The sequence below is a fragment of the Corvus hawaiiensis genome, chromosome 2 (assembly GCF_020740725.1).
Source record: "Corvus hawaiiensis isolate bCorHaw1 chromosome 2, bCorHaw1.pri.cur, whole genome shotgun sequence".
NCBI classification, from domain to species: Eukaryota; Metazoa; Chordata; class Aves; order Passeriformes; family Corvidae; genus Corvus; species Corvus hawaiiensis.
Genome location: NC_063214.1, coordinates 82,647,669 through 82,660,932, shown reverse-complemented (window position 1 = coordinate 82,660,932; position 13,264 = coordinate 82,647,669). Strand labels below are relative to the sequence as shown.

Genomic DNA, 13,264 nt, shown 5'->3' with positions numbered 1-13,264 from the left:
GTTATGAAGATGAGTAGACAAGACATTCTTGCTGTGAAAAAATTTTCCAGCATATTTCAAGATTTCAACAAGTCTTGGTCTTGAACATCAAGCTGCCTGCATTTGGCCGCAAGTTTGTTTTTTTTCTTCTAACTCTGTTGAGGCACTCATAAGTTGCTCTCCTTATATGGGAGAGAAAAAGGATTGTAATAGACATACAAAAGAGCACAATGTACCTACTTGATTTGATTGTTTGTTTTGTCAAAATAACTAGTCAAATATCAAAGAAGCTACAATGCATACCTAAAACATGACTTCATACAAAGAATGAGTGACTGTATAAAGAGGTACCTAAATCAGTAATAATTTTCCTCTCCTCCTGCCTTTCAGAGGAGATGCAAACTGTTAAGCATCACTGAGACTTATTACTGTGTTCTAGCATCCTTTCCCTCTGGCTGGTCTGTACGACAATAATGTCTGAAATAGCCCATGCACTGAAATAATTACCAGCCACTCATCATGAGCCCCAGGAGATGCAACCACTCCAGTGAGCAATCACAGTATCCCCTGGTCTCATACACCCTGGTCCCTAGCAGCTGAAGACCTGCACACCATCTTCATCACTGAGGCCAACAGAAACATCCTCCTCTACCTCCTCATCAAGCTGAAGGCTTCCAAAGGAATACTTATTTCTAGGCATGGGAGACGAGCTCAGCACAACAGGGTTTCCAAACACCAGGGGGTGAGTGAAGGGGTTAATGACTTCTGAGTCAGAATCACTGGATTCCGTCCCACTGCTGGTGGAGCCCTCCATCATCTGGATTGCACCCATGTGATCCATCATGCCACTGGCACGCAGAGACTGCATGACTGGGCTTTGCTTTGACTGTGCTCCCACTGGCATACCATTGGCCATCATTTTGCCTTCTGGAGAGGACATCTTAGCCACCCCACCTCCTTTGCAGTATCTCTCTGATCTATACTCCTGCCCAGGGCTTGAGGATATCTGGCTTAGGATAAATGGATCTGTAACTGACTTATTGCAGAGATTTGGGGTTTTCTGTGCACGAGGCCGTTGAGAACCTGGAGAATATCGGCAATACTCATGGCTGTCCTCCTCCCCGGTCCTCACCCTGCAGTCGTGCCCATTTTCTGAGACATAACCCTGAGAGCCAGTTCTACTCAGGCTCATGTTAGGGCTTGACTCTTTGCTACTGGGAGGCAATGGAGTGGCCAGCGGACTACGGCTCCCCGGGCCTCTAAACATTTCATCAACCAGAGAGCTATGCCTTGGCATCCTGGGGCTTCCCCCAGTGTAGAAGGAGAGATTAGCTGTGTTATCATCAAGGTACTCTTCAGAGAGATACTGGGAAGACTTTAGAGAAGCTGAGGAATCCCTATATCTAGTTCTATTGCGATTTTCATCTCTGTAGTGAATATAGGCACCACTGGTCAAATCACCCTCATAATTGTCATTTGTTTGGGAATATGACCGGGTTATTTGTCCTCTGAGGAGATCATACTCGCTATCTACATCACTGCAGTCAATGAAAGGAATGGAGGTGCTGCTGCCATGAGCAGCCCTGGAAGCTGGACCTGTGCTTGGCTGCTGTGATTGAGGTCTGTTCTGCTGCATCCTATCCTTAGCAGGCTCCTCTTCTTCCTCCACTGTTGAGACCACTGCTCCATCCACCTTTCTGCCTTCCTTTGGACTCTTCTTCAAGGAAGGGCTCTTGTGCTGTCCAGTGTCTTCTGTTGAAGCTTTCAACTCCTTTCCTTGCCGGCAGCTCTGTACTGCTGCAGCATCATTGTTGTCTCCATAAGCTCTAGCACTCTGGAATGATAATAGAGGGAAGGCAAGGGGGACACAAAGGAAAAGACAAAAGGGGAGGGAGGGTGGGAGGAGAGAGGTTTGGGAGGGACGGGAGCCAGAGGGAAAAGGCTACGTGTAATTACACACAAGAATTTTGCACTGCATCTGCAGCAACATAGGAATCTCTTGAAAACAGAAGAGGTAACCCAAGCTTCAAATAATTAGAATTTAAAAAAGAGGTTTCTGATCTTGAAGAACAGAAAAAAAATACATAGGCTAAACAAGGAAAAAGAAGGCAGACATAATGCAGTGATAATGAAATAAGGGGTATTTGAGGCGTTACCATGCTCTAAGGCAGCCATTAACACTCTAAGAACATCAACCTGTTCACACTACTCTGAGAAGTTGGAGGAAAAGACAAAAACATAAGACAAATTCTGCACAGCCTACTTAGATACAGGAGAAAAGTCATGTGTGGGCTTTTGAGCACCCCACATTCACTTGCTGGAGCACACCTGCCACCAGTTCTTAGACTGGCTTTTCTGCCCAGAAGCCATGCTCCATCTACCTGAGCTTGTCTTAGCAACATTAAAATGCTACAGGCTATTTGAAATGGGCCCCATCTACAACGAATTTCTCTGAAGTTCCTGAATTTGCAGAAAGGAGAGAGCCTGTGAATATCAAAAGGAAGTGAGGCATGGAAGGTGATGGTTCAGGTAGCATTCTTAAATGCATTAACCTAGTAGCTTGCTCCTGACATTTAAGCTCTACCTAACACAAAGTTACGTGATCAAAGGTTCACCGCCACAGACACAGATTAGCACAGAGGAACACTGGCAGGTGGAGAAACCACAACAACCGAGTCAGGAAAATGCAGCTTCCTCATCTGTCTCCTCTGAAGGCTGTCCCAGGAGAGCCATCAGCCCATATGTTTGGTGTGTTTGGGATGCCAGCAACTGGAGAGACCAGAGCCAAAGAGTGGAAGAGGGTAAGGCCACTGGCACTGTCTGTGCTTGTGGGAGTGCTGTTTTCTGTGTTTACATGTGTGGCTGACTGTGTGGCTGTGTGTACATGCACTGTATGTGTGTATTCATGTGGGTGCCTATAGTGAATACATGGTCAGCCTTACTACCAGCTGGACCTGGGAACTAGCAGCTGCTGCAGACTGTTGGGCTTTTGGACTTGTGAACTCCTAACACATAGCAGCTATCAACATAAGATAAATACATTTGGTATCTACCAGAGATAATGGCTTAGAAGGCCAGAGCTGCAATTTTTGTGAGGAATTAACTGTTCTCCTCCCTTGTTAATACTAACCTAACACCTTAAAATGGGCATCCAAGACCTCCCAGCGAAGAAAAGTAATTACACTTCCCCCAAATGCAATAGCCAGCTACAACCTAGGACCCTGGCAGCAACACTGAGGGTTGCAATTTTTCAGATGGTCATTAGTACAGCTCAGACAAGCTCACCATTTATATTTGTCTGGTTGTCTGTAAGCAATGCTGTTTGACTCTGCAGAACCTAAAGCTTATAACACCCAGGGCTCCTTAGCTCCCAGTTAAATGGTAAATGAGCAGAAAACTATGCTCCTAGGGTTTCAAAACAGCAATCAGTGGAGGGTAATCTAACAAGAAATGCTTAAAAGGATTTCATTTCCAGGGTTTCATCAACATCACTGACTTGTTTTGGCACCTCTGTATGCTGTTCTGAAGGCTGTGCAGTCAGACTCCTGATGGAATGAATCTTGCTGTGTTTCCTGGAGATAAAAGGAAAATCACGTAAAGAGCTATTTCAGGGTTTTTTTTCTACAAACAGGAATCAAGAGACATGCCTCTTTTAAAACAAAACCTTTTAATAACAGCTTTCATAAAAGTTTGCTCCAAAACAGAATAACATTCCTCCTTTCTGTAAAATTTAAATGTGCTATGTGTTGCAAGCCTACCACTGTAAGAATAGGGAGAAGCACTGAAGCAAAATGGTCTATCGGGTAAGCATGAACCTTAAGCAATGGACTGTTGTCATGGTCTTTGTTATTTTGGCCATCACTTTGAGCTCACCATGAGCATGATGAGTTCAGACAGAATTGGCTCTAGCAAGCTGGAAGAGTTTCAGTTTCCCTGGAGACCTCTCCCTTGAGCTGGGCTGTACTTTTTCTTACTTTCAGTTTTATTTTGAGCTGAGTATGTCTGTTCACATACATTAACCAAATCCCAGCAAAGAGGGTGCAAATCAAATTGGGAGAAAGTTACCTGTGATAGTAGGACGCTCATTGCTGAAAAAACGATTGAAGACTACTGATTTTTAGTGAACTATAAGTTATGAAACTTCTGCCAAAACATTCAGGACCATGGGGATATTACACATGATAAGCTGTCAAACCAGCAGAGAAGGAATTTTTTCCTTGGACTGATACCAAGATCACAGAATATAACTAACTGGAAATCATGACTTTTCTTAGATTATAACATATTTGGATAATTAATTTATTTCCTCTCACCTTTCAAACTGCACTTTTTTGTGCCCTCCTTCCTTAACATAGTCAAGAACTTGCTTCTGAGTCCGACCACTGGAAGAAAACCAGAGTTAAAGTATTTAATACAATATACCACCTGGCCATCATAAACATGTTTTTTGGTTTGCATATAAAGCCACAGCAACCAGAAAAGTATTTGTCACTATCGGCAGAAATCCATGTTAAGATCATACAGAAGGGGACATGGTCAGATACACAAAGATTTTTACCATTTTGCATGTTACTTGCCTCCTTTTTTTTGCTATGGAGCTACTTTTTGATGCCATTTCAGAACTGCTTAAATTCAGTTGTGTGGGCCCTATAGGGTCCTACATTACTGGGAAGTCACTACAATGGAAAGTGAAGCAGGGGTTAAGCTTTCCTCTCATTAATTAATATATTCTTGAATCCTTTTTAGTCAAATGCCAGCTTTATCTGATATCAGTAAACCCTGGAACCAAGATGAAACCTCCTGACATGCACTTCATGACTTAGTTGCTACTATAAAACACACCTTTTCTGCAGAGATTTAGGCTGGAAATCCCTTTCTCCCCTTCTGCTACAGGGTGTGAGTGAAGCAGTGAGAATGCCCAGCGTTGTCTACTGTGCAAAGCTATAAAGTCCAAAGCAAACTGAGAGCAGCACAGGAAACCCACACCTCAAGAATGATCAAGTGAGAGCCAAATTCTTCCAATTCATTAGAGGCTTTCAGGGCCTGAAGAAGTTCCTGAATGTAGTAACAGTTCACAGTGAGTAGAGGATGTGGCTAAAACCTGCTTTCCAAAGCCTGAGGGAAGTTGAATGCACCTACAGTTTTCTATATACTGAGGCAGAAACATAACAAGTTATATATCTTGTTTACCCAAAATAGGTCCTTCCATCTTAATTAATTTACTTTGCAGGCAGCAAACTAAGTGGGAAGAGAGGTAGAATGGCTATATATACACTGTGTTCTTGCACAAGGCATCTAGAGTGCATCATTCATTTCAGCAAAGAGCATTTATGGCTGTACAGCTTGTATCAGCTTCACAAACAAAATAAACTGTATGAATAAAAGGATTTCCCCCTGGCATACACAATGCAATATCTACAATGATGCTTCTGCCAGTGTAAGGAAAAAAACCACCCAACACAGTATCCCAATTATTAAAAGCTTTCCTACAGTTCTAAGAATACTGCAGATAGAGCTGGTCTTAGCAGAGGTGGTCATCTCCCATAAATCCTTTGCAAGCATAAATGTCTCAGCATAAAGACAATTTGTTGCTTTTAACTGCATAGAGATGGGTTTTACCACAGGGACATACAACAAAAATACAAATCTCTACTCTGATACATAGGAAAGACCCCATCCTAGGAGCAGAGGATTCAAAGAGTCCCAAAAAATTACTAGCTAGTGTTGCTTAGGACACAGGTGAATTTTCTTACGCAAAACCATCTGGACCCTATATACTTTATACCTTACCTCCAAAAAGCTACTTTGCAACAGCTAGTACAAAATTAATGCAGGGTTTTTCCCTACAGCGTTCTTTGCAGTGTTTTGGCTGAGAAGATGGAATGGAAAATATAAAGGAGCAGACTACAATGTAAAGAAGGTGAGCTGAAAATAACAGGTTTAATCCTAGACCATTATGGATGTGATTTTGAAATGGAGAGGCAACAAAGGTAGAAAAAATGCATGTCTTACCTGAACCTAAATGAAGAACCTCTAGAAAAAAGAACAGGTTTAGGCTTTGGTTTAGGTTCCTCAAAAAGCCTGAAAAAGGCATGATGCTCCACACAGATCTTCCAGAAAGACTTGCAAAAATCTCGACTGGCCATAAGGAATTCCAGGGTGTCCTGGAATGAACTCTGAAAATTGGGATAGCATTTGCAACGTAAGCTAGTAAGCAACATAGATTAGAGAAATGCATTGACAAATCAGGCGCTACGCTAAAAAAAAAGCTTCTTCCCAACTTACTGGCTTTCAGGCTTAACAGGCCCTATCCTTCCAACTTTGAGACATCACCAGTCTGCCTGTCAGTATCAAAGCTATTGCTCAAACTTCCTTTCACTGACAAATATGACAGAGATAAAGCAGTGGTTTGAATGTTAATGAGAAGAAGTTGTTTACATGCTATACCTTAAGAATTGATAGAGTACCAAAGTCACAACCAGAAGATGACTCTGGGACATTCTATTATGATTGATTCAGTTTACACGTCCTTTGCTAGGACTGCTCACCAGAGATGCCAGGTTGATGTGCACAGTACCAACAGTGAACATAAGCAATTAAAGTATTCATGAGGTGATAAAAACCACGTGCAATCTGTGAGTAGAAATTTACCAAATAACCTTTTGTCAACTTCATCAATTCCTAACAAGGACTTACATTCACATCAGGCCGTAGTTTGATAAGAAAACGTTTCCTCTTGAAGCTCAGCTTTCGAACCTTAGCCCAGTTGAAGGCATTGATCTTGGTGTGACCCTACAGAGAACAAAGCCAGCTGGGTTTAATAATTTCAGATCTGAATGGAAAAATCTAAACCACTAAAGAAAGCTTGTCATAAATTAATCATCTGTTCACTTAACTTGAAATGATGGTACTTCTTATAATTCTTCCTCTGGTAATGCAAACCATAAACATCTGGTGCTATGACTGAAGGCAGGCACTTATGGTTAAACTCTTGCAATACAGGACTAGGTATAGTGAGTTACTGTGAAAATATCCAACCCAGTATCACAAGACAGAGTGCACCAGATTCTGCTATCTTGTGCCACTATGCAGATTCAAGATTTTCTGTGGACTAAATCACCTTCCAACGGTGCCTCACTCTATTTCCACCAGTGACAAAGAATGCAGACATGTCACCTCACTTTGATGAAGTAGATTTCCTCCCTCTTTGTGTGTCTGCAGCGCAAAACAAATATCCCTTTAAATATTGCTTAACTGTGGAAAACTACAAGTTTTGTATTGGAAGTACAAAATACTGTGTGTGTTTTGACCTTTCATAGGGAGTACCAGAAGCAAAAGCAATCTAAACAAATTATTTGTCTCTGAAGAGCCACAAAATGGTTTTCTGGGAAAAAGCAACCAATACCATAAGCAAACAGCAAGAAGGAAATTATTTTCGTAATACTCCAACTCCCTGCCACTACATCATTAGCCCCTACCCTTCAGAAGTTTCATTCTTAATCTATGTCAGCAGGTAATGGGGGTGTTATTTTAAAATATTGCTTACAGCAGTTTGTTCAATGAAGACTTCAATACAAGTATTCCTAGAGCACAGCACAGAAGTTTCAGAGAACTACTACAGGATTGCTAAATGCAGAAAACCACATTGATTTGGGCGCCATCACCAGACAGCTGTAGGAGTAATGACAGTGTAATGATCTCTGCTAAGTCAGCCAGCTGTCTTAGAATCACATAATTAATCTACTTAAAATAATCAGCAGCACTGACACTGATTTCTAAATAAATGGCAGACTTTAAAATAAGTCTGACTACAGCTTATGCCGTTTGTGAGTGAACCTTTACATTCATTGGGGTCATTCTAAGGAGATCCTCATATTTCAATTTCTATCAGTTATAACCAAAATAAAAGTAAGAACTTAGCCCTTGACCTATAAAGTGGTTGAAGGACACCCTAAGCCCAGTGACAGACGCCAATTGCTGGGCAGACTCCAGCAGGTCAGGGCCCGACTTCCTTTTCAGTATTCAGTCTTGGAGCTTGACCCAGTAAAATTTCCAAGCTTTTCAGAAACTTTGAAAACAAAACAAAACTGTTTTGGAAGTTCCAAACACATTAGGTCAAGAAGAGATGACTTCAGACCTTGACAAATCAACCCTCAGGCCATCAACCTGCAGCTACACTTTACGGAAGGATCCCAGCTGTCTGCTGGGACTCTGAGGTCCATGCTGCTTTCTGTGGATAGATACTTCCACCTTGAAGACAGTCTTAATTTATAAGTCTTGGCAATTCATTAATTCAGCTGATGAAAATGCTGTGGGGGAGCAGGGGAAGTGTTGCTGCCTCTTCTGAGCTTCCCCTCCCCTCCCCTCCCCTCCCCAAGACACTTGCCTCTGCCACGGGCTCCGAGCTCCTTTGTTCCAAGCACGGGCAAAGCCAAATGTAACTCAGACTCCTCAGCAGTGTCTGATTGGCCGCTCACCCCGGGTCCGCCCCCAGTCCGCCCCTTTCCCCTTCTCCCAATAAAAGAAGGACACAAGACGGGGCCCATCCTCTGTGGCTTTGCAACTCTTTCTGCGAACGTCTCTTGTTGCCTGTTTCTTTTTGAAAGCATCTAACTGCGGGAAATTAGGCGAGCAGAGAGCTATATTTCTCCCTCTTTGCTTCTGCTGGTGGTATCAGCTTTGCAGCTGATACAGGTACCGATTTTAGAGCTACTGAAATGCTGGATTGCCCGTGCTACCTCTCTGGGTTGCTCGAGGCTTTCTAAGGCATTGAACTACGAGCGCTAGCCGGTAAAAAGCTGAAAAGATACCTCTCTCAGGGAAGGGCCCGAACATACAATTGCTTGAGTTACGTGCATTTCTAACAACATCCTAGTGTTCTCATGCTTCAGTTTTGGGGTTCTACTACTACCTCACTTAAAAAGATCAGGGATCTTTTTAATTTGCTGCCTCTTTTTGGTTGGTTGGGTATTTTAAACTCTGATCTCACAGCATTTGGGTCAGACATTTCTGGACTTGTTTGTTGCTGTTACTTTTCTTTATGAAAGGACTCAAAGTACTTTGTAAGGCTGGAAATACTAGTATTTTGATTATAGTCAAAATGTTAAAATGAATAGTCTTTTTAGACAACTGTAAAAAGGGATATTTTGAAGAACAGCTTACTGACTGTTTTTAACACAGAGTGAGGTAAGCATCTAAAGTGAAAGCAGTTGACACCAGCTGACTACCTGTAGCTTCACAATTGTAAAAGCCCAATTTATTATTTATCTAAGGGGAACAGCAGAATGAGAATTTGATAAATTTACTAACGATGCTTCATGAATATTTACTAGACTGACTGGGGTAGGAAAGGACAGGAAAAAAACAGAAGGAAAACACTTCGGATCTTTAAGGGAAGGAAGTAAGATTCATGGATTTAGCAAAGGTACAATGGCCAAGGCTGGTCAAGAAAATTGTAAGAATTCTAACAAAGTAACACTACAGAGAGCTTATATTTACTGCCTTCACCCTTCTGCGTGGATTCCAGATGTCTGTTGTTTTACTTGTCTCTGCTTCTCACCCATTTAATACGCACTATGCCTGCAAGACCTACCTGCTCCTACATGTAGGAGAAGCCAGCATAACCAACCTGCAAACTGTGAGCCATGGCCCAGTTTGCATCTTGAACAGCACATTGTGGACGCAGATGGGGTTCTACACTGCACATTCACATAAGGTAGGAGTCCCTACCTAATGCAGGACCTAATGCAGCTACAACAGGTTTAAGATCATTCCTAGAAAAAATTTTGGAAGTTCCTGCCTTTTCCCAACTGAATACTTGTAGACATACATGGCTGAGTTCCTGCATTCTTACTGCTGTCAGAAATCTCTCTGCTTTATGAAGTACAGAATCATGTCCCAAGCAGCTCTAACCTGAAACACCAGAATGCCTGTGTTGGCAACAGCCAGGTTGATTTTTGTCCCCTCCCTGTCCTTGGCTGGATGCAAGCGTATCCCGTACATCTCCAGCCGACGGGCAATCTCCAAAAGCTGGAAATCAGACTCTGCTGGTGTCTGTCCCCTTGAGAAAGAAAACAGAGAACACTCACAAGCTTGTCGCACCTTTTAATAGAGATCAAGAGGTCCTCCAGAGAACAAAGAGACATTTGATCAAAGAGACTGAAAACTGTCAGAGGTATAGTATCTGTATGGTTTTTTGCTACGTCCCCAGACTTGTACCAGCTAGAACAACAACTTACTCTAAACAAATATCAAAGAACACACAGATTTTACAGTCTATTACAAATTTTGACTGCTCCAGTTCTGAGACACTTGATACAGCTAGATTTCAAACCATTAGCTCTAACAGAATTTACTACCTCCCTTTGTTTTTTCCACTGGAAAACATGCCATATTCCTAAAAAAAAATCATGACTGGAAGCATGCAATGATGCTATTCATTGTAAAAGGGAATGTAATACCACAATGAAGTAAAACAGAAGGCATCAAAACCTTACCATAAATCTTGGGAAGCTATAAGCACCACATTAATTGTGATGAAATTACGCAAAGCTTTGATTATTACTGCCGCAGAAATCACTACCACTCACCTATTATTCAACCTAGCTCAAAAATGAAACTGTTCACGTCTTGAAGTGTTCTCAACAGCTAAAAAATACTTTTCTGTGCCTTATTGGTACTTCTGTTCATATTCTTCCTAGTACAGGTCTTTCCTCCAGACATTAGGATACAATTTGCATTATCATCTTGAATTCTGCTCCCCCAAATCCCTAATTCTGCAAGTACTCTGTGCTTTACCTAAAACTATCACTAAACCCCTTCTTCAACCTATCTCAAAATACAGCACAGAAAGGTTGAAAGGCAACATTGTGTCCTTGAAAACAAAAGACTACTGTCAGAAGTGCCTGACTGATCAGTCGTGATTTGCAATCATACCTGCATGCACAAAATCAGCAGTGAAGCATTTTGTATGAAATAGACTGTAAAATAACAGCATGCTTGAATGAATATCGAATCAATTGCGCTTTGAACATCTTGTTATGACGATGGGAAAAAGGCAAGAGTAACCTTCAGAAAGTTCATAGACTTTAACAGTTTCTGAGAAGCAATGTTTGAGAAACTCAGAGGTCCAGACCTCTTTTGTACTTCAGATCTAGCATATACTTACAGTTAGAACAACTCTGCAGAAAAAGAAGGCCAATAATAAAACCAAAAAAGTCTTACATGTGGTTACGGTGAAATTCCATGATTTTGTCTTCTAGTGCTTCTTGATGAGGTATATACTTGTTCTTCGCTAAGTGTTCACGATCTATGGTTTCATCAAAATCCCCAATCTCAGCTGTGGAGAATATTAAGAGAAGTCTATTAAAACACTTTATTGCATCTAAATAATCTGGTCAATCCAAAAGACCAGGACAGTTGGGAAGAGGGCAGAGAAGCAAACGTAGTTCCTTGCAACCTGTGTCATGGTTTTATGATTCAGATTCCCACTACATTATCTTCCACACATTACTCTCTTCTCTTCTGTGTTAGTATTCAACATGAGAGAAGAAGCCCAAGGATTTCTCCCATCTACCACAACCAAGTAAGTTGTTGGATGTCAACTGAAGAGATGAAGCCATCAGGGCTACCTTTACTTGTGTGGGGGATAAGGGCAGGGGTAACACAGAGGGCAGCACTAACTGAGCAGAACTCATCCATCTCTCTCACACTCTCTCATGGTGCTCAGCTGCCTTTCCATGGAGCAGCCAAACACCAGCTTCCTCTCCAGACCCATGTCCCACACAGTAACCTCTGAGAGAAAGTCAGGAAGATGGTTCTGTTTGCTTGTTCGAACACAGGCTTGTAATCCACCTCATGGGATTATGAAACATTTGTCTTCCTCTAATTCTGCAGCAGTATGAGACACATTCTGTCTTCCTCCTCCTCAAAGCTGCTTCCATCTGTTGCAGTTATTCAACACTGTGTGTGCAACAGTATGGCACACCCACCTTCCATTTTGCAGCCCATTCAGTGAAATTTCCTTTTTATGGCAGGTGTGAGGGTGAGGGGCAGGCAAACTATCTGTGGGTGCCAAATTACTATCTTGTTGCCTGCTATTCTTGGAATGTCTCTGAGTCTTGCTATTAGTTTTTTCACTGAACAGGCATAGCAGCTTCTGCCTGCAAACCTGATGGAGTAATAGCAACATCGCTGCAACAAAGGCTGCTACCTTGGCAACGCCAGGGAAATTAAAATACAGTGCCCTCAAATTAAATGCAGGTTGCAGTCAGACATGTTGCTACACAGTTGACCGAGGATATGACAGACCCAAGCTCAGATACACCTGCTTCATCCTCACCCCAGTTCCGCCCATGTAAATGAACCGTTAATCCAGTTCTGTTCAAACTAAGTATGTTCAGAAAGAGGAAAGGTTTTAGAACACATTTAAAACGCTGTATTTCTGCAAACTGGGATCAGATGTACCTTAAATGCAGAGGGAAAGCAACAGCCTTGTGTAGGCACTGAAAATGAGGAACCAAAGCATCTAAGAATGACAGAGCAGTAGCTTTTTTGACCCAAACTGCCTGCAGACACATGATGACATTTTTTTGCTTTGAAGGTCAGAGGTGGAAAAGAGCTGAAAGCTGAGACTCTCTGATTTCCACCCCCTCATTCACCCCATCTGTTCTCAATCATTCCTTAAAACGGTAGAAATACTACAGAACCTTTGAGAATTTCCTTTTTTAAAATTGTCCTGTTTATCCCCATCTCAGAAACAGCTCTCTCCTTCCAATTTTACTCATCCCAGACTCACAAATCTTCAGGGTCTGTTTTTAATCCTAACTCAAATAAAAGGCAAGTTTCTGTTCTTTATTGAAGCCATAAACCCACCTAAGTTTGCAACACCTCAAATAATATGGGCCTGGATTCTTCAAAATGCAGTTCAAAACCCCTATGTCTGTGTACACAGATGAGCTTAACACACCTCCTGCAGGGCTTTTTTCAGAGTCAACAGTACAGAAGACTCTTTCTCCACCTCTACATGATTTCTAAAATGTTCTCAGCATTTTTCGACTGCTAATCCATTACCCATTATCAAAATTGTCTAATTTTAAGTTACTGCTGAATTTGTTCTCTCTGACCTCATACTCAACAAGCTTTTACTTCCCTCCTTACCCTCCTTTTCCACCTTAAATGACTTTCTAGTAGCACTCCGTTGAGAATGAGAGGAAGTTATATTGTAAATATTGTCAGCCTCACATGTAACTATTCTTTAAAATCTTTTGTTGTGATTTAACCAAAG

At 41.8% G+C, this 13,264-nt stretch overlaps 1 protein-coding gene across 5 annotated transcripts in view; it reads right to left on the bottom strand.

Moving 5' to 3' along the window:
- Positions 1-13,264, bottom strand: part of FARP1 (FERM, ARH/RhoGEF and pleckstrin domain protein 1) — a 205,038-nt gene that overhangs the window by 44,644 nt on the left and 147,130 nt on the right. For 3 of the 5 annotated variants that reach the window (XM_048295831.1, XM_048295826.1, XM_048295827.1), the window contains exons 7-13: positions 11,203-11,317; positions 9,892-10,039; positions 6,676-6,771; positions 5,992-6,155; positions 4,293-4,361; positions 3,476-3,551; positions 1,576-1,813 (exon numbers count right to left, since the gene is read on the bottom strand). In XM_048295831.1, the coding sequence (XP_048151788.1) occupies positions 1,576-1,813; positions 3,476-3,551; positions 4,293-4,361; positions 5,992-6,155; positions 6,676-6,771; positions 9,892-10,039; positions 11,203-11,317 (906 nt within the window). The remainder of the gene's footprint in view (positions 1-1,575; positions 1,814-3,475; positions 3,552-4,292; positions 4,362-5,991; positions 6,156-6,675; positions 6,772-9,891; positions 10,040-11,202; positions 11,318-13,264) is intronic. The other 2 variants (XM_048295829.1, XM_048295830.1) reach the window with 1 other exon arrangement.